The sequence below is a fragment of the Pimephales promelas genome, chromosome 17 (assembly GCF_988280905.1).
Source record: "Pimephales promelas chromosome 17, fPimPro1.hap1.1, whole genome shotgun sequence".
Lineage (NCBI taxonomy): Eukaryota > Metazoa > Chordata > Actinopteri > Cypriniformes > Leuciscidae > Pimephales > Pimephales promelas.
This window is the reverse complement of record NC_142785.1, coordinates 23,906,906-23,930,800: the sequence shown is the minus strand read 5'-3', so window position 1 is coordinate 23,930,800 and position 23,895 is coordinate 23,906,906. Positions and strand designations below refer to the sequence as shown.

At 37.9% G+C, this 23,895-nt stretch overlaps 1 protein-coding gene across 1 annotated transcript in view; it reads left to right on the top strand.

Annotated features, from left to right (window-relative positions):
* Positions 1-23,895, top strand: part of atrnl1b (attractin like 1b) — a 101,399-nt gene that overhangs the window by 22,730 nt on the left and 54,774 nt on the right. The window contains exons 15-24 of the mRNA XM_039664951.2: positions 671-858; positions 1,342-1,555; positions 1,672-1,860; positions 5,603-5,821; positions 6,747-6,884; positions 8,440-8,533; positions 15,077-15,129; positions 19,344-19,438; positions 19,793-19,871; positions 21,691-21,848. Of these exons, the coding sequence (XP_039520885.2) occupies positions 671-858; positions 1,342-1,555; positions 1,672-1,860; positions 5,603-5,821; positions 6,747-6,884; positions 8,440-8,533; positions 15,077-15,129; positions 19,344-19,438; positions 19,793-19,871; positions 21,691-21,848 (1,427 nt within the window). The remainder of the gene's footprint in view (positions 1-670; positions 859-1,341; positions 1,556-1,671; positions 1,861-5,602; positions 5,822-6,746; positions 6,885-8,439; positions 8,534-15,076; positions 15,130-19,343; positions 19,439-19,792; positions 19,872-21,690; positions 21,849-23,895) is intronic.

The window sequence follows — 23,895 nt, the reverse complement described above, 5'->3', positions numbered from 1 at the left end:
GCCAGTAGGCGGAGAGTAGGCAGTCTTTTGTGGCTGCCTGAATACATTTGACCACATGAGCGTTTACACTACGAAAGCAATCTGGTCCACTACCTCTGGAAGTGTTCGAAAGTGGACAAGAACAAAACGTTTTACACCAGTATTTAGCATCGTCCACTTGTGGTCCGATCGACCAAGACGCATCTTAATGTCAGGTTTAAACTGGGCCTATGTGTCAGGAGTGCACCTTAAAAGGTTGTCTAGACAGAACGGTCCTAACAAAAACAGCCTGTTTTTGGCAGATTTAAAGACACCCCTTACCTCTACTAATTTTGTTTCGTATTTTCAATTTGGTTGTACTTGAATTTGTGAGTGTTGTGCTCTTTGTAAATTCTGACCTGAAGAAACTTGACAATCAGGATACCTCTTGTCTTCTTTGAATTGTAAGTTTGCTGAATGATTCATTATGATTGTGCCTGGCATTTATCACTGTGGAAATTTCTATAACTGGCCACTTTGCTTGAATTAGCTATTGGCCCTTTTAGAGTTTCTCTTGGTTCTACAGAGTAATTTGCATCATGTTAAGAGCTCTCCTGCTGTCTCTGAAGAGCAGAGATCAAACGAGAAATGGGAAAAAGATGAGGCTTGAGATAAAAGCTCCTTATTCCTCAATCTCATGAACTCTATGTAGCCCAGCTGTGTGGAGATGGTTGGAGCAATGTTGGAGAGGCCTGTCTTCAGATCAATTCCAGCAGGGAGAGCTATGACAATGCTCAGCACTACTGCAAGAACCTGGAGGGAAACATCGCCTCCCTTACCACAGCCAAGCAGGTGGACTTTGTGCTGGACGAACTACAGAAGTACCTGCTGAAGGGAAAGGTTTGTGTCTGCTCATATGTACACTACTAAATTCTCATATGTACACTACTACAGTACGTTCAAAAGTTTGGAACAGTTTTTGTAAAAAAGTCTCAAACTCACCAAGACTGCATTTATAAAAAGGAAATAAAAAGGGTAAAACTGTAATAATTTAAAATATTATTACAATTTGTTGTGTTGATTTTGTGCTTTAGAAGCATTTATTATCGTTGTTGTAAACAACTGTGCTGTTTAATTGTTCTGAAGCACAGCATTTATTTGAAATAGATATGTTTTTTTAAGATTTTAAAATCTTTATTTTTGATCAATTTTTTGGCATCATTGCTTAAAGTATTAATTAAAAATAAAACAAAAAAATGGAATTGACCTCAAACTTTTGAATTGTAGTGTATACTCGCATTCTATTGACATAATTATGATTGATGTATCCTCTCTTAAAATTTTTTTAACTCTTTCTGTGACTCTTTTGCATTTGTCCTGCAGAAACTGTCCCCTTGGGTTGGCCTAAGGAAGATCAACGTGTCATACTGGGGCTGGGAGGACATGTCTCCATTCACTAACACCTCTCTGCAGTGGCTGCCCGGTGAGCCTAATGACTCAGGCTTCTGTGCTTACCTGGAAAGAGCTCAGGTGTCTGGCCTCAGGGCCAATCCCTGCACAGCCAACACAGACGGCCTCATCTGTGAGAAACCAGTCGGTGAGTACCGATTCCATTCTCCTATTCCCTTTATTTTTCAGTGAGTGCTTGGAAATGTGCCCATATACATAAGCATTCCCTGTTCAGTAACCTCATACATATTTCCTCTTCTGCAGTGAGCCCGAATCAGAACGCTCGCCCTTGTAAGATGCCCTGCTCGCTGCGCACAACCTGTGAGAACTGCACCAGCCAGGCCATGGAGTGCATGTGGTGTGGAAGCACCAAACGCTGTGTGGACTCCAATGCCTACGTCATCTCCTTTCCCTACGGCCAGTGTCTGGAGTGGCAGACAGGAGATTGTTTGTGTGAGTGTCCTTATTTACATATAGTGGCCGTCACTTCTTATAAATAGCCCCATCTATCTAATTCTATCTATCTATCTTTTTTTTTTTTTTAGGGAACTGAACACATTAAAAATGTGTTAAATGTACTAGCAATAATAGTACTGCATTATAATTGGTAGCAGCCAAAATATAAACAAAATTAACCTACAAGTGGTAGTAAAAAAAAATCTTTCTTTTTTAATTTAAAAATTAATTCCAAAGGATCACATGACACTGAAGACTGGAGTAATGATGCTGAAAATTCAGCTTTGCTATCACAGAAATTAATTACATAATAATAATTATTTATTTATTTATTTATTTTTATTTTTTATGTTATTATTATTATTACTATAACAATTATTATATCTGTTTTTTTGGTGTATTTTTGCTTAAATAAATGCTGCCTTGCTGGGTACAATAAACTTCTTTCAAAAACATATTTAAATAAATAGTATGTATTTTTAAATAATCAATTGTAAATTGTTTAATAATTAAAGGCACAATATGTAGTTTTTTTGCACCACAAGAGGGTGTGGCTTCCAACAATAACAAAGGCGTAGGTTGATGACGCAGTGATGAGCTGAATTATGGGACTTGCTGTCAAGCTGATGGATCTAATAATTTTTATGGAGTGCAAACATTCATGTTTTTTAACATGACAGTGGAATGAAGCAGGTCGCGATTGCTAAAAAGACAGATATCACACACGAGTCCCGCAGATTGTTTGCTATACGAAACTAGCTGTAAGCTAGATCAACATTAGAATAACACACTGACCATATACTAACTTTTCATCATGTTGAGCTAACATTATATAACATTGAGTTGTTTTATGTACATTTGCTCACCTGTCTAATAAAGCTGTCAAGTGACTCGTGAAGCTCTGTCAAGTCCAAGTTAGTTGCGGACGTGGAGCTCACGGCATCTCAAAACGCCTCACTGATATTGATCCTCATTTTAGTTCTCGTTTGTCCCAAAGTCTGTTTGCCATGGTTGATGTTTAAAAGAAACAAGAACCGTGTGCCGCTAAAGGTTATGCACTACACAGTTGTCCATGTCTGTCGCCATGAACGGAAATGAACGGAAACCGAGGATCGTGCGGATGTTCCACCACTGACAAGCGACTTTTTTTCCCAGGACGGCCTCTTAGTTAAAATTGGAATTTCTCTGAAATAAAAAAAATCTTTGGAGACTTTTGGGATATTGTAAGTACACAACTGCGAGAAATATATCACACTGTGCAAGTGATTTTTGGATATGTTATTACAAAATTCTTACATATTCTACCTTTTAATAGTTCATTTTCTTTTTAGGAATATTTTGGGCTTTTAACTGATGGTGGGAAATGTTGTATGTTGGAATGAAACTGGAATGAATTCGAGGAGCTGTTTTCTCATGAAGCCGTTAGACTTATTTCTTGGAAGGGTTTCAGTGTTGAGTGTTCTCTTCCCAGTGATGAGAAAGTTGCTCTGTGGAGCCTTTCAGAGAAAGATTTAACCAATCAGTGCCTGTCAGCAGCCTTGATTGTGTGGGTTCTTCATCTCTATCAGATCTGTTGTTTCATCCCATTAGCTGAACTGCTTGGCCTCTGATCCGCCTGTAATGTGCAATTAGTGTTTCAATTTGTCTGCCTAAGCATTCACTCTTCCCTCTTGGCTGTTCAAGAATGGATTCTTATGGCACATGTCAGCACACAAACTGATAGAAACTTTAAGGAAACCGTGATGGTGAATAACATTAGGTGGAAATCTTGCGCAGGGAATATTAAAACGTTGGTTCAACTAAAAATGAAAATTATGTGATTAATTACTCGTCCTCATCTCGTTCCAAACCAAAAGTTAAAACTTTTATTCATCTTTGGAACAGAAATCTTTTTTAATGAAATCTGAGAGCTTTCTGTCACTCTATTAACAGTCTATGCAACTACCACTTTCAAGCCTCAGAAAGGTAGTAAAGACATCATAAAAGTAATCCATGTCACCACCACTTTAATTACAAAATATTAATATCCAATGTGTACTCGGTTCAAAACAACACTCTTTTTTTGCTTTGAATTTATTTAATTCACAGCTCTGTATATCCTGTATTATGCCAAGCTATGTTTGTCCTTCAGACTTACGGCTTTAAGTGCTCATAAGGTATTTCACTCTGGCTATCTGGTGAGGTAAGGTACAGTCTCCTGACTGTAGTGTGTTCTTATGACAGGCTTAGACTTACTGATAGAACTTCCATTATGCTCAGTCTGATGGAAAATGAATTAAAAGCTCTCTCCGGCAGAAAGAGGTGGTACTAGTCTGCAAATCTGTCTGGCTGAGAAAATCTTTTTGTCACCAAAATGTATCGCTCTGTCCAAGTGATGGTTACTTAACGTTTCAACTGCTCCACCACAAGCCCTGGCCTGTGTCAGTGCCATTTTAAAGATCTATTTCTGCTTCATGTTTTTCTGTTTCTCTCTCGCTTTGTTTTTTTTCTTTCTTTTTCTCTTCAGGGTCCTTTGTCTCTGTCGGTTCATGCCTCGATGAGTTTGACTCATACTTGTGAAGGTGTACATTTTTGCGTGACAGTGATTTGCACCGGGACGTGGGGAGCTTGTGTGTGTCGACCCTATATTGTATCAGTCTGATATATTTGCTTTTAAATCTGGAGGCTGCTTCCACTGTTCTGTTGGTCTGAAGGGCATTTGTTTATAGTCGGTTTGTACCACGTCCTTGTCGCTTTGCCGGAGATAATATATTTGACTATTTGTCCCACATCTCTCTTGTTTCGCCGTCTCTCTCCGCAATTTCCAGCGACACTTCAAATGTAACGATTTATGACAAATACACTTCAAATACATTTTTTTTTCCCAAAGATTTCTGTCATTTTAGCTAGTTTTGGTTTTTCTAAATAGTATGGTCTTCATAAGTTATGTGATGCTATAAAAATGGCACTCATTACTGCGCAGACTCAGGCTCCAAATTACATCATCGCCGCAAGATGTCAACGGCCATTTCTGGGACACTTTGGTTGGATTTTTCAACAGTGGAATGAACTAGAGACACGTCATCAATCTTTTTTTTTACAGATTATGAATGCAAAAATGGTTTTCTTTGTAACAATGTGACTTTAAAAACAGTCATATCTGCTAGCTGAACTGCCATCTCTCTTTTTTTTTTCATTTGCGGGATGCCAATCTATTTGTGTCAACGAATGTGACCCTTTATTTAAATTGGCAGGGATACCATTTTATTCCCTGCTCTCAACACCTAACGCCCCTAGACATATCCTCACCCCTAAACAAAGGATTTTTATTGCATGCCAAGTTAAATCATATGTTGCTGTTGAAGATCTGTCAGCTCCTGCAGTTAAAAAAACATAAATTCCTGCCAGCGATAATGACTAACATTGTTCTTTTTCATTGTTATGGCTGCTATCATTTTGCCCCTGAACACACTTTGTGTGTCGTAATGGTTGTTGTTGTGTGGTCTGAGATCCTAAGAGTGTGAATTGGCTTCCTGGGTGGTGGATCAAACCGAAAGAGGCTGGCTCTGATGATGAGACATCTCATCATATAGCTCTGATGTGCTCTTTTGACAGAGTGAACTTTCTGGTGGTATTTTAGAGCACATTACTCAGTGAGTGTAGTGATATACCCCGTGGGAGCTTAAACATTTTTAAGCAAGTCTTTTCTGTTTCTCTTCTCTTTGGCCTCTTATTTCCACTCTATTCTCTGTCATTTCAGCTCAGAACTGCTCAGGTTTGCGTACATGTGGTCTGTGTTTGGAGCAGCCTGACTGCGGCTGGTGTGGAGACCCAAGTAATACCGGCCGAGGGCAGTGCATGGAGGGTTCGTATCGCGGACCTATGAAGAGCCCCTCCAAACAAAGCCAAGACATGGTCCTGGAGACGGGGCTCTGTCCAAAAGAGCGTGGCTTTGAGTGGGCCTTCATCCAGTGTCCCGGTGAGAGCCACAGATATAAAAAAAAAATCACACACACACTGTGTTCTACAAGGGGTTTTCAAACTGCGGCCCAGGGACCCCCAGAAGTCACAGAGGGCTGCTACGTGATGTTTGAAAAACCTGATGAGAATATATGTATTTTTTTATACCTGTTAAAGTTAACATTTAATAAATTCATGAAATATGTTTAGCTTGACAATAAATGATAAGTGATAAATGTATTATTTTATTCTGTTTTCTCAAGACTGACCAGAAATTGTGAGATCAAGGTGACAGTCCTATACATATTATACAATATACATATTATTTTGTGGTATACACTACCATTCAATAGTCTGTAAGATTTTTTATAGAAAGTAAGACTTTTATTCAGCAAGGAATTATTAACTTGAACTTTTACATTTTTACAGATAAACTTAAACTTATTTGAAATACCTTGCTGTTCATCAAAGAATACTGAAAAATATAGCTAGTTTCCACTAAAATTAAGTAGCACAACCGATTTAAACATTGATAAATAAATGGTACTTGAGCACCAATTTTAATTACTGTTTTTACTCTTTACTCTTTGAAAAAATAATAATAATAAATTATCAACTTAAATCTTATCTTATTTAAAAAAAATATATTATTTAAATTGCTTTATATTGACAAAATAAACAGCACTTTATTTTGTCTTTACACTATTTTTAACCCAGTATAAATAGTTTTTTTTTTTGTAAATGAAAATGAATAGCTGCCTTCATATTTTAGGAAAGGGGGCCTTCATTCTTATTTGGGGGTCTTTGGCATAAAGAGTTTGAATGCTCTGGATTTTTTGATTCTTTAGTTCATATAACACACTGAGAGTAATTTCTGACATACAAAAGTACTACAAACTCCAAATGCTTAAGATTTTCCTCAAAAACCAACTTTTATCTTTCAGCGTGCCAGTGTAATGGTCACAGTACATGTGTGAACAGCAGCGTGTGCGAGCAGTGCCGTAACCTCACCACCGGCCTTCACTGTGAAACGTGCTTGCCCGGTTACCACGGAGACCCAACCAATGGCGGAAAGTGCCAAGGTGAGAATATTTGCACCCTCTTCTGACAGGGCATTTTGATGTTCAATTATGTCTAGTAATAGAGAAAAGAACTCACTGTGAAATGAGTTTAGAGGTCATAGAGGTGGTTGCATTCACAATGTTTTTTTTTTTCTCTTTTGCCCTGGTGATGTCAGTTTACAGCATTGCCCACTGATCCTATGTGAAACAGGATATGCCATTATGCTCTCAGATATGAGCCAACAACCCCACCAGGAGTTTACCCCCTAAGCACTAGTGGTCACGAAACATGCTAGTTTAAAATTTCTAAAATTTAGAGACACTTTAGGGACCATAAACTATATTTTATTGTTTTATTTACACCATATTTCTGTCTGAAAATGGATTTGCTGTGTTCCTCAATTTTTTTTGTGAAATCTTGCCCAAGGCCTCCTTTACTTTAATACTTGATGGCATGTCAGTTCAAAAAACTGCATCTTGCAAATCCTAGACACTATCATATTTCTCAAGAATATGGGAAATATGATATTCATATTTCTTCTTAAAAGCTGAGCAACTTACAAAAGGAGTTCTTACACACATCAGCATAAACCTTTGAAATACGACCTACAGGATGCTGGGGATTAGAGGCGGCATAGAATTGGTCCTATACGTGCTGTCATGTATGTTTAGTTTGGAAGACAAAAGCCTGTCAGAGCCCAGCGATCTACAATGATGTTAGCGCAGCTTGTAGAGCATGAGTAGAATTAAAGCTTATTTTAGAAATAATTATTGTCTACTGCTCAGAAAATGCGGACATGGATTTCTTTACAGATGTGGCTGTGGCAGTTAGTTAAATTAAGATTAATGTATTAATTAACATGAACTAGCAATGAGCTGTACATTTGTTAAAGTATTTATTAGTATGTCTTAATGTTACTTAGTAGGCCTGTGATGACAAAACTCTTTACTTTCTCTTTACAATTTAGTTTCTAAATTGATGTTTTAGTGTCTGCTTGGCCTGGATTATGTAATATTCTTATTTTCCTGCACACAGAATGAAAATAATTTACCATTCTTTTTGTTTGTTGACCACTGTGATTAAGGTTCATAATTTATTATTTTGATATCCATCAGCCTGGGGATTGTAATCTAATGTTCTCATTTCATGTAATGCAGCCAAACTTGCGTCTCTAAGAACAAAATGTGAGAAGAACAGAGAGAGACCACCTATGAGATGATCCCTTTTCAACTTCTTTGACCTCAAGTTTAGATCCAGTAGATAAACCTATGACTGTAGAGACTGATTTGAATTGGTGCCAATTTAGTCATTTGTATTTTAATTTAGTTGATGTATTTATTATTATGTGGTGTCACAGAAGTATCCCTAGAATTGCTCTATTGTAGCATTAAGTATAAGCATTAAGATAAAAAGAGCTTATTCCGTATTGAGATCAAGCTATTTCCGTAAATTATTTGTTCTCTGTTCACACGCTGTTTCTTTCTTTCTGCCCCCTTCTGTTAATCTTTATCTCCCTCTGTAAATTTCTCATGTTCCCATTTTTATCTGGTTCCTTCTCAATTTTTCCTCTTCTAGCCTGTAAATGTAATGGCCATGCCAACGTGTGCCAGGTGCTGACGGGGAAATGCTTTTGTACCACCAAGGGTATCAAAGGTGACCAATGCCAGCTGTAAGTACATCTTCTTCATACACCTCTAAATGAGGGCATATCAATCTTTTATTTTAAAACATTTCATTTATTTAATTTATTTCGTTGCCACTGAAACTGCTTTAACGCACCAGTGGGGCTCGACAGCCTTAGTCAAACGGGTTGGTGCGTATGGTTGGGTAGCGGAGAGATTTTGGTTAGGTCTCAGCAGGAGGGATGTTGAGGTCAGTAAGCTGGGCTGAGTTGAGTGGGGGACGGAGGGGGGTGACTCTGGGACACTGTCGAGCCCTCTTGAGGTGTCGTGGGCTAGTCGACGAAACCCTGAGGACGGAAGGTGCCCACTTGAGATGTCTCCTACTCTGCTCAATCCAGATGGTTGTGGTGCTGGTCTATACTGTAGTTGCAGCCGTCGTGTGTGCTGACGCACCAAGTACACTGCAGCCGTTAACGCCGGACAGTTGGGGAGTCACACCACCGTATGGGAAGAAGCGTAAATGGATGGACAGGCATAGATGTCTTAGTTTGTGCTTATCTTGGCGAAAGCCGAGTACAAATCAGCATGAAGTTTAACATCTACTCTCGTGTAATGGAAATCATAAATACTAATATTACAATTATTGTAATTTATCATTTCAATATTTAAGGCTATGAAGTCCCCTTCATTCCATTTAGCTTGACTGAGTCCTCACAATTTGGGCCTATCCGCAAACGCAGCACATTTTGTCTGCTTGTGTGCACACTTTAATAGCACTAATGGAGGTGGAAGTGGGGTGTGGGAGTGTGCTGGCATCAGTTTGTGACTATTAGAGAGTCCGTTCATCTTTGAGAATAATGAAACTCAAGTGCTTCACTCACTGCATTGTTGTGTGTACATGCACAAAATCTAAAGAGTGGGTTGACCAGTCATGCTTATTTAGGAGACGTGGGTGAGAACTGAATTTCCCACTCAGATGCTTCAGTTATAGAAACAGAAGCAGTTTAAAAATCCGGGCTGCCGTGTTGCATTCAGGGCCACAGCGCGGAGGGTGTTAGTGCCTTTGTTTTGTTCTTTTAGGAGCAAATGCTTTGTTCTAGGCTGACGTGTAACTCTGGGATATGAAGAGGTGTGCAGCTCATGGAAGGTGTCACTTGATCTTTTAACAGGGTTTTATGGCATGAAACAGGGAACTGTGACTTTATGCCTGCAGGTCTATATTCACATTGTATTATTTGTCACCACAGCACAATTTCATCGTAAACTAAACGACTGCTGAATGACTCATGGAGAGAAGGAACCATGGAAAGCAACGTTCATGTTATTTTGTTTGCCCCTTTTCTTTACTGGTTTCATTGTTAACCGTCCGTAACTGAATGCTGTTTGGTTCTGTTAATTTTTCTTGCACAGTGCATAAAGCATTCCTACAGTAGATGAAGCATCTGCACCGTATTTGCAACATAATTAAATCTACTAGTCCGATGAACTGGTTGTTTTTAATAAATCATAGTGTAACCTGTGAAATCCAATTCCAGTATGGGTGTATTCACACCAGGCAAGTCCGATAGTTCACTTGCTTTGGTCCGGACCAAATAAATTAATATATATATATATATATATATATATATATATTTTTTTTTTTTTTTTGGTATGGTTCGCTTTCACACTGCTCTTTTTGCAAGTGAACCAAAATTTGTAAACAAAACCACATGTGTGCTAAGGTCGTCCATTCATTGGACAAGGATTCTCAAGGGAAATCAGGTACTTTACTGACAGACAGAATTAATGCTGACAGGATCTATCGACAGGATATATCGGCCGATTCCGATAAACGTAAAAACCACAAATATCGGCCCGATAAATCGGCCGACCGATATATCGGTCGATCACTTGTTTGAAGTGGACTCATTTTCATGGTAGGCCTACACAGAATGTTTTTTTTTTTTTTTTTGTAAGCTACACAGAATGTACTCAAAGCGCTTTACATAGAAGGGGAATCTCGTCAACTACCACCAAAAGGTGGTGAACTGCAAATGCTTTTTTTTGCGCCTATGCGTGATTAGACTAAAGAGAACGCTCTGTATGTGAATGTCCTGATGCACACACTCATTCATTCATTCATTCCATTCCAATAATGCGCAGAAAGACGCGCAACAGTATCGTGTGGCCAGACAGCGCGCCGGAATATTCTTTCGACGAAGTGCTTTCTTGGAATTGGATCTGTTCATGTTCACACCATAATGCTGTTCATGTTCACGTGTCTATAGTGGTGGTTGTGGGCTCGAAGGGTTCTATCTCTCACACACACTTTTGTTTTCAGCGTGTGTTTGAGCAAACCGGTAGATGTTTGTTTTTAATTGTGTGTAGCCCAAAGAGGCCAAGCCAGGTCCATTGATGATGTATTCAAGCATGTCTTCATCACAAGGACAAATGAGTGCACAGGCAGCATTTGAGACAGCCGTTACCACTTTCTGTTTATTCCTCTCCTTCTCACTCTGTTCTCTCACCTTCATTACTCAGAGCGGACAGATGCCATTACCCATCCTACATAATGAGGTCCATAATGAAGCACCGAGATCATTTTTGTCACGCACAAACACTATCACGCTCAAAATGGTTGATTAAAGACCAGGGGCCGTATTCACAAAACATCTTAGTGCTAAAAGTAGCTCCTAACTCGCTGATTTTGGAGAAACTCTTGGAGAAATGGCTGTGTCAGTCCTAATTTTAGGACTCTTTTTGGAATGTTTTTGCTCTAAGAGTTTTTCACAAAGCATTTTAGCGTTAAAGCCAGCTCCTAAATCTTTGAAAAGTTAGGGGTTGTCAAGAGGACTGCTTAAGTCACTAAGACCAAATCTAAATTGGCTGTTGCTGGCAGACAGCCTCAGACGCTGCCTAAAGACACTGTACACTATTGAAGCAATAGGCGATAGAGCCTTGGGTGCTGAGCCTTCTCCTCTAAATGCAATAACTATTTTAATCTGTGATGACATACAGTAACATAAAGGTTTGCATTGAACGGTGGAGAATAAAAGATTGCAGTCAAGTAGAAAATAATTCTCTAACTCTCTATTCAGTAAAAGTTGGACTCAATAGCTTTCTTAATAGGTTTTAAGAGGAAAATCATACCCAAGAACTTTCACTGCTATTAAGGAGAACTCTTAGTGGCAAGATAAAATGTTTTGTGAATACGGCCCCTGATGTGCTGCAGTGATCGCTCGCTGGCCCCACTTTAGTGAGCTGACATTGTGGAAGAGCAATTCAAAGTTTCCTTTCACAGACCTGAGTGGGACTTCAGAACGATGAGAATGCGTCAATTTCCTTCTCGATCAGAGGACAGCTCAACAAGAGATATTTGAAAAGATACACATGATTAAAGAGAGGAAATTGATACAATTTGAAGCGAAAGCATGCTTGATTACTGTAGAGTCCATCATCATCATGATAGAGTGTCATGGAGTGTGTTGTATGTTGTGGCACTCCACGTGCAACCCAAATGGGGATCAAATTATGCCACTACAGAGAGAGAGTGGATTAAAGGATGCACTCACATGTAGGTGTGCTCTCACTGGAGATTAAATTAAGATACTGAGTAAGAGTGCATTATATTTCATTGCTCTTGCAGAGTACATTGTGTGTATGCGGACATGAGCGTTGGAAACCTCTCCTTCTGATTTGCGGTGTATGGGTGAGAGAGAGAATAGTCATTTCTGAAATGTCATCCAGATTAAAGGCTAGGGGACTGATATGCAGAGGTTTTAAAATGCCTGTGGTGCAGTTTGTCCTGTGTCCTCTGTACCGTGGTAAAAGTGTACTCTACCTTGTCCTCTCGTATTTATTACCAACTCTCGGAAAAAATGTGAATGCTTCAGCTGTGTATGATAAAGTTGGATCCCCGCAAGCTAGGGGCAAAGATATTTACAGTACGGGATGGAGGTCGGTGTATATTCGACTGTGAGATTAGTGTACTTAAGGAGGTGGAGCCTGTATGTGTAATACTTAAAACAGTATTTATTTCAGTCAAACGTGTAATTATTTGGATTATCATAGCCTTGGTCACACGGTCTATGAATCCAAGTATGTTTCTGTGTTTAAAAAAATTTATAAACTCAATGGAAAGACTAAAGACAAATAGGTAGAAAACACAATTACATTTCCGAAAAGAAAATAACAAATTAGAAAACACAACGACAAATCTGAAAAAAAAATAGCAAATTAGAAAACACAGCGACAAGTCTGACAACGGAAAAGGTAGGTATATGTGGCGAATGGAATACTGACTGCTGATTGGACGAGACATCTGTCAATCAAGACATGCAGACTGCGGCAGAAGAAAGACGATTGGCGTGTGCATGTGTACATGTTTTCATATTAAAATCCTCCTATCACTATCTGGTTTGGTCAGACAAAATTATAAAAGAACTTGATCTGGTATAGTGGGAGAGTGGCATGTAGTAAGAACAGCAGATTTAGCTTTTTAACCTGAGTTCGAGTCTCCCTCGAGTGACAAATTTTAATTCACAATATTAACTTCTTGTTTATTGATCTCTATAAAATTAGTATCACATGTGGAAAAAACAGCACTCTTGCTTGTGTGCTTAACTATAGGCTACCATATTGTGTATATATAAGAAAAAAGCTCATGGTGGGGCATTGCCACTATATCTGAAATTTTAGGGGCATTATAACTTCATTCTAATAGTGTTTATGTTTGTTTTTGCAAAGCAAGTGGCATACTCGATTAATGTCAGATCGCAGCCTTACACATATTTAAAAAAAAAAATATTATCGTAGATTATACAGATAATATGTACACATGCACACACGATTCGACTTTTGCCGCAGTCTGCTGTACTTTCTACATGTCTTGATTGACAGATGTCTTGCCCAATCAGCGGTCAGTATTCCATTTGCCACGTATACCTCCGTTTTGTCAGAAAGTCATAATTATGGCATTCTAATTATGAGATAAAAGGATAAAATGAGATAAAAGTTCAGGTCGATTTGTTGACAAAACTATTACAAGTATGATAATTAACAAGTATAAAAATTGAGATCTAATCAAAATGGACAAAAATATTACTTTTTGTCATAGAATAAAAATGATTAGAGAAAATGTATAAATTATGATATATTAAGTTATATTTATGAGATAAAAAATCATTGACAAATATTTGGCTTTGCCATAATTATGACTTACTAAAGCATGTACACATTAGTACAGACTCCAAAGCCAAATTTGGCTGGACCTTACAATTGTAATGCATGTCCATACTTGCATGTCCGAAATGCATGTGAACTGGATTCATTGCGTTAGATTAGATCCAAAGTAATTATACAGTACCAGAGCCTGGCATTCCTTTTACATCACTGCATTTACTCCTTAAGAGTGGCTTCAATGATTAATCGCATTCGCACTTCAGATATGTTTACAGAACAATGAAGTGAATTGAAAGTGAATTCCCTCTGTAGAAACTAAGTGGTGAGATTGTTGTGAGGAGAGAGTTATGCTCTCAAATGAATGCAGACTCTAATTGGACCGTCAGTTTCTGGCTCAGAAGAGCAACAAGATGTGTAATCTGCTTAGGCTGGTGCTGAGCTGGGCCGACAGCGCCGTGTTAATTGTTTAGCGTGTTTGAGATTGAGGTAGAGAAATTTTTGGGCTGTCTCCTGGCGCTCTCTAATGAAGCTCTGGAAATAAAGGAACACGAGCCGAGAACAGAGTGGAATTACATAATCTGCTTTAGTATGGAAAGGGACAAAGATAGCGCAGGCACAACACAAAGTCAAAACACACAAACATTCTTCAGCTTTTTCTGTTAATTTAACGCTATTTTTCCATTTAGAGGTCAACAAGAACCATTGTCATACTGCAATTTCAGTATGATATACGAAAAACAAACCTACAGCTGTTTTCATATGTCATTTTTTTTCTTCACTTTTTTTCTTTCATATATTGGCACATCTGAGTGTAAAAAAAAAAAAAAAAAATCAGGGCCAGGACTTGATTCTATGCATTGGTTGTTGTTTGGTTTTTGAGGTGTACTTGTTGCACTCAAAGTAAGCAGATGAAAGCTAGGGGGTTTAAGCGGACCAAATGATTGGAGAAGTCCTGTATGCATCGTAGAGTCTGAAGTTTTCACCGGAAGCTCCAGTTATGGCATTTTGATTAAACATTACAAATTCAAAAATATTTAAAAGTGCATTTAGAAAATGAATAGGGAGAATTTTAATTTCATGCTGACTTTAACATCACAGATGCAATATTTAACAAAGTTAATTAGGATATGCAAAACAACATATTTACAAAAATCACTTATGCGGTAGGTTGTCTAGTCTGTCTTAAGACTTTGGTTTAATATGTTCCTTTCGTTTTTTTGTTTTTGTTTTTTTTTTCAAGTTACAAACTGTTTCTTGTTTCACAGTCCAGAACCTCTAAACTGTAAATGTGTTACTTGAATGCATTGGATAAAAGCAGTTGCTAAGTGCATAAAATATAAATGTAATGACAAATGCATGTTTGCATCTTACATCAGATGTTGCATGGTCTGATGTGTTTCATCTCAGTTATTGTTTTATCCCCTCTACAGTTGTGATTCAGAAAACCGTTATCTTGGCAACCCTCTTCGTGGAACCTGTTACTGTGAGTATGCTCTATTTGAACTCTGACCTTAAAGTAATCCTGCTGTACCTTGAAAATGTATCTGACTCTAGAGGCTGTTTGTAGTCTGCCATTTAATGAAATTAGACTCAAGGGGCTTAAGATGCTTGGAAACCTGGATGAAATTGCTATGACCTGATGCACAACCACACAACAATATAAGTGGTGGATGAGACATTCTGATTTGTCAGAATTCAAAAAGTAGATGTAGATCTCTTGAACATCTCAGAAGATCTGCAGCAAACCATGTTGAAGTCTGTGTGCAGAGCTCAAATGCACAACACTAGGGGGCAGTCTTGTTGTATATCAGAAACAGCATGACCCTGTGTATACATAAGTGTTTCTCTCTTTCCTTTTTTTGCAATTAATATCAGCAGTCATCATGGAGTCTGAAAAGGCTAAATGCAGTCAGTAGCGTTTAGGAGATGAAATTTCACTCAGTTTGCAAATCCTGCCAGCATTATCCCTATTGTCATCAATCAGGATTAAATAAAGCCTTCAATTTATCAATCAATTTCCATCCACTGCTCCCTCTGCGTCTGTTAGATGGAGCGCGTATGCTCTCAGGCTTCCGGCCCAATAGCTGTTTAGAAGAAAACTGTTATCACCCGGCTGTATTTTCTCAAATAGTGTCCTGTAGGGGGAAGTGTTGCTGGAGAGTGGGCCGGAGGCGACAATATAAGACTGGTGAGAGTGTCAATCCCGGTCAGAGTGAGTAAGCGAATGATTCGAACTAATTAATTTAAGACACAAGCCGAAGTTGAGCAGAAGTAGGCAGTGTGAGCTCGCTTTCTCACACATGCAAGGTTTGATTTGTGTATTTCCGGAGGCACCACTAGCAAGCCCTCTTGATCATGCAAAATCTTCTCAGACTGGTTTAATCCCACACTCTTGCCCACCATGTTTTCCCAATATAACTGCAGTGGGCAGTGTCTTTAATCACCTGAGTGTGGACACTGCCATTCAGAAATCCTCTCCTATGGTCTCATGGGATAGTAAAATGTCAATTGAATGCGCAATTCAGAATCTAGCCTGAAGTAGTAGGTAACCCGGGTACTTTCAAATACTATATATTACTATGTATTTGGACATACTACCATAACATTTCAAATAATAGCTGAGTCCCAAATAGACTCCTGTCTCTTTTAGGCTCCTGGTGTGGTTGCTGGTTTGGGTAAATAAAGGCTGGTCTCAAATAAAGGCCTGGTCTGTTTTTTTAGTTTCGGGTTGTATTTAATCTTCAGATCAGAGATCAGGTCAGATCGTCCACTTTTTGGCGGCTGCCAAAGAAAATTTTGATCGGTGAGTGATGTAGAATAGAATGACTGCTGCGCTTGACTGGGCGCATAACGAGCAGAGAGAGCGCACCGGCCGCGCTCACGTCTTCATACAACACAAACGCTGTCCTGCTCTCTCTCCCTTGCGCATATTAATCAAAATCAATTGACATGATGCTAAAAGGTCGGAAGACCGCAGTTTTAAACTTTAAACTAAGAGCATTTGGAGATTTTTAGAGATCACAGACTATACCTACACTCAATGAACAACATCTCAACACTAAATTATAAAGGCCTGTCTCATAGACACCTGTCTCAAATATAAGCCGGTGCAGTTCGACCATTTGGGGAAAATAAAAGCCTGGGCTATTATTTGATGTTTTATGGTATTCTGTTGGTGTCTTTTGCATTGCTACAGCCCTTCTTTGGCTCACAAACATATAGGAATTTTTAGAAGGGGAACATTAAACTAGTTCAGACACTTGTCACCATTGAGCACTGAATGAAATGAGAGACACAACAAAATCAAGTAAACTTAATTTAATAAAGGTAAAGTAATTTATACTTTACATATTAACAAAGATAAACGGAAGGAACAAATGGGAAAACTGGATTGTGCCAAACAAACAAAAATAACATAATCAAAAAGGAACTAACCAAACCATTTCAATATAATCCTAAACTAAGAAAAGATAGATAAAATAAAAAGTGTTCAATGACCGTGACATTGTAAATAAACTACTATAACTAATAAAAAAATCCTTAAAGGAGTTGTTCAATTTTTATGAACGAGTTCGAACAGGAGAGTCACGAATGTGCATCGCAGTACGGAGCAAGGCGAGCATTTGAGCTAATAAAACTTAAACTTAAACTTTTTATTGAGCGATCGTTTCGCTTGATAAGACCCTTATTCATCGTCTGGAATCGTTTAAAGCCCTTTGAACAGTTTGCACTGAAATTGTTTTTTGGACCTTAAACCGTTCGGTTCCCAATGAAGTACATTATATGGAGAAAATCCTGGAATGTTTTCAAAAACCTTAATTTCTTTTTGACTGAAGAAAGAAAGACAGACATCTTGGATGACATGGGGGTGAATAAATTATCAGCAAAAGTTTTTTCAAAAAAAAAAAAACTTCACGACCTTACCTTTCCCCTCTCCTTTTTGAGCGCTCAAAACAAAGGGCAAGAGTACATGACGGACAAAACACTTAACAAAACTAAATCAAAAAAAACAAAACACATCGCATTGCATTCAAAACAAAAAGTCTCTCTCGTTAGCAGTAGCATGTTCCTTAAGTTGGGCTTCTCCAGGTGTCAAGCATCGGGATGATGATCCCGCCTCACAAGGCACACCCACTCAAATCACTACGAATGACTGACAGGCAAGACGGCCTGTGAAAGTAAAGTAAGAGATAGAGACCAAAAAGAGAAACACAAAAACACTATAAACGTCCCTAAGGACGTAACAGCATACTATAATAGTAGGGAAGAATTCGGATTTCAGACACGGCGTGAAGAGAATAAAGATTCGGCCATAATTTGTTCACCCTATTGTTGGTTCCAAACCTGTAAAAAAATATATTTTGGAAAGATAAACAATGTTAACCAAAACTTCTTGGTTATCATTTTAACATTCTTAAAAACATCTTCATTTGAGTTAAGAAAGAGAGTATGTTTGTTTGAGGGAATGAATTTTGAGACTGTAGCAACAGCCAAACAGGAGAGTGGTCATGTAATTGACATCAAGTCTGCGATTCGTCGTGTGAAGTCTTCACAATAGACGAGAACATGACAAAGAACTTGTCAAAGAAACTGTGAGTTTTTGATTTGTGCAGGATGTCAAGCTTCTGTCTTGTAGTGAGCGTTTGGACTAAAATGTCATATACCAAGTTTTTCCTATGCTCTTTTAATAACTTACAACTTTGTGGCTGACATCACTTTCAGAACAGCTGTCTGACTTATGAAACTCACTGACATTCACTTTAGCTTCTCCATTCTGTTTCATTTTTGAAAAAAATCCAGCATATATCACCTTAATGGTTTAAGAGCAAGCTGGAGGATGATTCAAGTTTTGTCACCTATAAATAGTTGCATCTAAAACTAATTTTGAAAGCAGCAGCATTCTCTTCTAGGCGGATGGGATGATTTAAAGGAAAGGGCTGATTCTCGTAGTAGTTGATTTGCAGATCAGCACTGTTCAGTGCATGGAGGCTACATGATCTTTCAAGCAAAAATCGAGGAAATGAGTGAAACTATGGTGCTTTCATGTCACATCTGAATTGATTAAAAGCTTATAAAGACATCTTTCAAATTGATGGGGAGTGAAAGAGATGTTTACAGTGACATATTGTGATTCACACAAACAGCTGTTCTCTGTGAGATGCCTGTGGCAGCATTCAGTCATTTAACAGCCCAGGAGATAAGAAAACAATCCAGATATTTCTATGTCTTTGAAATGGTGCTTTAAAGAGATGTCAAGACTTTGAAAAAGACTAAACCTACACCCCCTCACTGTGCTCGTTTAGAAATGATCCGTAATCTGGAAACCACTGTTTAGTCTTAAACTTTTAAATCTTTAGCTCTAGTTCTGGGTAAAGTTAACAAGTTCGTTAATGTAACTAAGAAGCCTAGATTTGAAATACTTGTAGATGTCTAAAAATAATTGAGCTTAATCAGAGTGTATGCTTATTAAAGCAATGACACACTCTGAAAGGGAGGTATTCATTTAGTGCAATTAAAGTGACTGGTGATTCATGTAGCTTTTCAAAGTAGCCCTCTTATTTCAAGAGTGAATGTGCACCACTCTTTTGCGATGTTCCTTAAATGCATAGTTTCAGCCATTGACCTGACAGAATTGCATGGTGTGGTTCATGATTGTATAAAATGTGATAATTAACAGTATGGTTTTGATCTGAACAGATAACTTGCTGATTGATTACCAGTTCACCTTCAGTCTTCTTCAAGAAGATGACCAGCACTACACTGCCATTAACTTCATGGCCACCCCTGAACAGGTCAGTCACAATCTACTTATCATCTGAGAACAGAAGAAGCTTCATCAATTTCATAAATGTCATAGTTCACCCTAAAATGATAAATCTGTCATCCTTTTCTCACTCTTATTTTGTCTTTTAAAACATGTATGTATTATGACTTTCTTTTGTGAACAAAAACATAAATGAAAAATATTGGAGAATGTCCAAGCTGGTCCTTTACATATATGGAAACCCAATGGTGAAGTGATCATGGGTCAGATAACAATAGTTCTACATTGCCATATGGAATCCATACTACTATAAAATCACCTGAAAAAAAAAAATAATGTTGTTTTATAGACATCAACTTTGTTTTCTCTTTTTATTTTGTAGACCAGCAAGAACTTGGACATGTCCATTAATGCCTCAAACAATTTCAATCTGAACATCACTTGGTCAGTTGGGTCAACAGGTACTGATTTATATTTCCCTCGGTTGAATATTTGCCTGTTTTGGTGTATAATAGTTCATGCTTTTGTTGTAAAAACTAGCATGCTAGTTGAGCATATCTTCACTTTTTTGTCAGTGCACAAAGGTGTTTCAAGAAATGTTTTTTAGAAAGTTGGACTATTTTTAATTTGACAGCATTTTAACACTTGTTATATGACACTCAAAAAATATAATAAATAATATAAAAAACTAAAAACATACACTACAATTCAAGGGTTTGGGATCAGCAAGATTTTTTTGATAATACTTGTATTCTGCAAAGATGCATACAATTGATCAAAAGTGACTGTAAAAACATTTTATAATGTTAAAAAAGATTTCTATTTCAAATCAGTACTGTTCTGTTTCCACAAAACTACTAAGCAGCACAACTGGTTTCAAAATATTATAGAATATATTTATTAAGATAATATTAAGAAACGTATAGATAATATAAACAGAGCAATTCCTATAGGGTCTTCACATGCCATTGGTGCTCGGGCCCTAATTACGAAATTGTACATAAACATCAAATCAGCATAATGATTTTTTATGGGTCATGTGACACTGAGCAAGAGTAATAGCTGCTGATAATTCAGCTTTGCCATCACAGGAATAAATGACATTTTGAAACATAAAATTAAAATGTTTTAAATTGTAATGATTCACAATATTACTGTTTTTTGATCAAATAAGTGCAGCCTTTGTGAGCTTAAGATGCTTATTTCATAAACATAAAAAAAAAAAAAACCTCAAAGTTTTGAATGGTAGTGCAGAACGGATCATCCTTAGTAGTCGGTCTATTGGATGTACAATGCCTTGTCGACCACCTTGCAATCATTCTTAGCATAATATCGTATTGATACACAGATGCTAATGCATTCTGGTTTGACCGCAGTTTGTTCCTGGGTGTGTTGGGTATTTTGTAGTAGAGAGACATTTAAGGACGTCACCATTATCCTCTATTGTTTATTTGTGTAATAACCTTTTCATCCAAATAGTCACCAGCCAATTTTTTAAATGTGACTTTGACATTCTTGCTCCTCTTTAACAGGTTTACCCCTCTCCTCCTCGACCTCCCGGCTTTCCTCAATTAATATTTGGAGTGGTGTCTTTCTGTTTAAAGACACTCTCCCCTGAGAAGGGCTTCTAACAATAGTCTAGTGCGCGGCTCTGAATTCTGGGGCTGCGGCGTCTTCAGGAGCACTGAACGATTTCAATTAAGATAAACATTGCCACGTAGTGGCATTTGGGATGTCATTTTGAGGGCTTTGTTTCATACTGCTGGTTTGGAATGACGATTGGTGAGACTTAAGAGTTTTTTACTGGAGGACTACAGAAAAGTTTAAAAAGTCCTGATAAAATAGGACAAAGGCTGCTTTTCTTTTTAACTCCAAGTAATTTTTGTTACATTATGGTTTTATACCATGTTTCGCATATGTTTAAAATAGATAATGAAATTGTCACGCTGAGTGGTTGATTTAAAACTCATTTTCTCCCTGAATAAAACATATCAACAAGCAACTAAACCAGTGTATGCGGTCAGCTTAGTTGATTACTTGCTCGCCCTTATTTAATTGCTCAGAAAGCATTAAGTGGCAGTCACACTAAATTTTAACCATGCAAAATTATTTCAGACCCCACCATAAATATAGGTAAAGAAAATTCATGGACAAACATTTTTGCTCCCTATAAATGGAATATAAAGTGTAGCGTGAATGACCATTATGAGGTGCATCAAATCTCATTTCTGAATGCCTCTTTTATTCGAGTTGATCTATCACATTCTTTCCCCCTTACAGCTGGGACCATCTCCGGGGAAGAGATCCCTATCGTGTCAAAGACTAACATCAAAGAGTACAGAGACAGTTTCTCTTGTGAGAAATTCAGTTTTCACAGCAACCCCAACATAACCTTCTATGTGTATGTCAGCAACTTCTCATGGCCAATCAAAATACAGGTGAGGACACAATTTTACCAGTTTCAGTATGTTAACTTAAGCTATTTTTTGTTTTGTTTTGGGTAAAGCAGGAAACATCCATCTCCTTTGTGAAATGGAAATCCACAAAAACAAACATTTCTAAAAAGATCCGGCGTTCTTTGATATGGAAATCAATTATTCAGTTATGCACTATAACAAGTTTGCATCTTATGGTCCATAAAATTGAATCAGCTGTTAAGTGGCAATGTGTTACGTTGCCAGATGCCTAGACAACGGACATAAAATGACATTGCTGGAGTAATGTGCAGACTGATGCTATCTATCATGGAAAAACATTTATGTTGAATCTCTACTCTGGTACATCACCCTTAAAATGAACGATGTTTGGAGTGTTTATTGCTTGCAATCAAACAGAAGGAGAGATATACAGTACACACATATAGAAATACATGATGTGCATAGTAAATCATACAGTATGTTGGTACAGGTAGTTTGGTTTTTAGAAGGAAACAAATATCTTTTCAGTATGAAGATTCTAGCCTCTATTTAAAACCTATAGTCATTAAAATTGGGTCTTTATTTGTTCCTTACACTACCATTCAAAAAGGAGTTCATAGTTTTTCAGCAAGGATACATTAAATTGACTGAAAGTCACTGTAAAGACAATTGTACTTATTTCTATTTCAAATAAATTCTGTTCTTTTGGACGATTTGAAGGATCATGTGATGCTGAGGACGGCTTAAAATTCTGCTTTGCCGTCACAGGAATAAATTGCATCTTGAAATAGAAATTGAGACTTTGTGTGTGCTGGATGCTTTAGGGAACATGCTACTACAGAGGCTCATCCACACTGGCATTCCTCTCCCTTTCTCTGTCCTCTGAAAACTGCTTTGAGCATGCTTCCCAGTGCTGGATGACATCAGCATTGCATTATATGAGTGTATGGCTGGCCCTAATCAAATGCTTTGTGTTGGAAGAGTTAGAGCCCCTGCACCGTGGATCAGACATAGATGTGATCTGGCACTGTGAACTCACACCTCAGCCGTGACTCTGGTCTTAAAGACTATACTGCAGTGTGAAATGTCATCACTTGGAGTTTTTATGACACATGGACTCCATCGCGGAATTTATTTAACCTAACCATTACCTTTCTCTTGGGTTCTCGAATGCTTACTTGAAGTTAATCTGGATTTATGTGTGATATAGATTACTTTTTGAGGTCAGTGTTATTTTAGTATTGTTCCCTGCCTTCTCAGAAATCTGTTTGCGGCCATTGATAGCTTCTTTTTTCTGCCCCTCCAGGTAGTGTAACCACTGTTCCTTTAACTATGAACTTGCAAACTATGCCAGGGCTCCAGACTGTGACCAAGTAATCACATTTTGCGACCAAAATTTGACCCTTTTTTTGCACGTTATACGTGGGAGGGGTGTGCAGGAGGGGGCGCAAAAATAGGAAATGGCCACTGTAAGTGGCTAATTTGTGGAGGGGGCGGGTCCTAGAGATAAGCGAGCGCGTTAATTAAACGTCTGTGGGAAGGAGACAGAGACAAATATATAATGTATATGCAAAATATATAACTTGCTATATGTGTCTGAGCAACGAGCAAACGATCGATCAACTCGTTCTTCTGACCTGCGTCTAGTGCCAGAGTCTACAGTATCACAGTCGGATGATGTTGGTGTCTCTAGGAACATTTAATGCACTTTTTGTATCCTCTTCCTTAATTGTGAAGGTTGATGATACCTTCTCTTAACTCTTTGGACCATTCTTTTGACGTAGCCATAATTCTAAGATGCAGTCAAACGTGATACTCATCAAACCCCTGGTCAGTTCAGATATTTTATGCGTTATAGCTCTAACTAATTTCTAACTAATGAAGCCCAGTGTTCCCCTACCATTGTTTTGAGGGGCAGCCCCATTGTTTTTTTTTTTTTTTTTTTTTTTTTATTTTGCCAATAAACCTGATTTGCACTGGGGGTCGAATCATTTTTATTACAACTGTGAATATTTTTTTTTCTGTATTTGTTAACATTTTGAATTAGTTGTTTTTAAATGTTACTTTA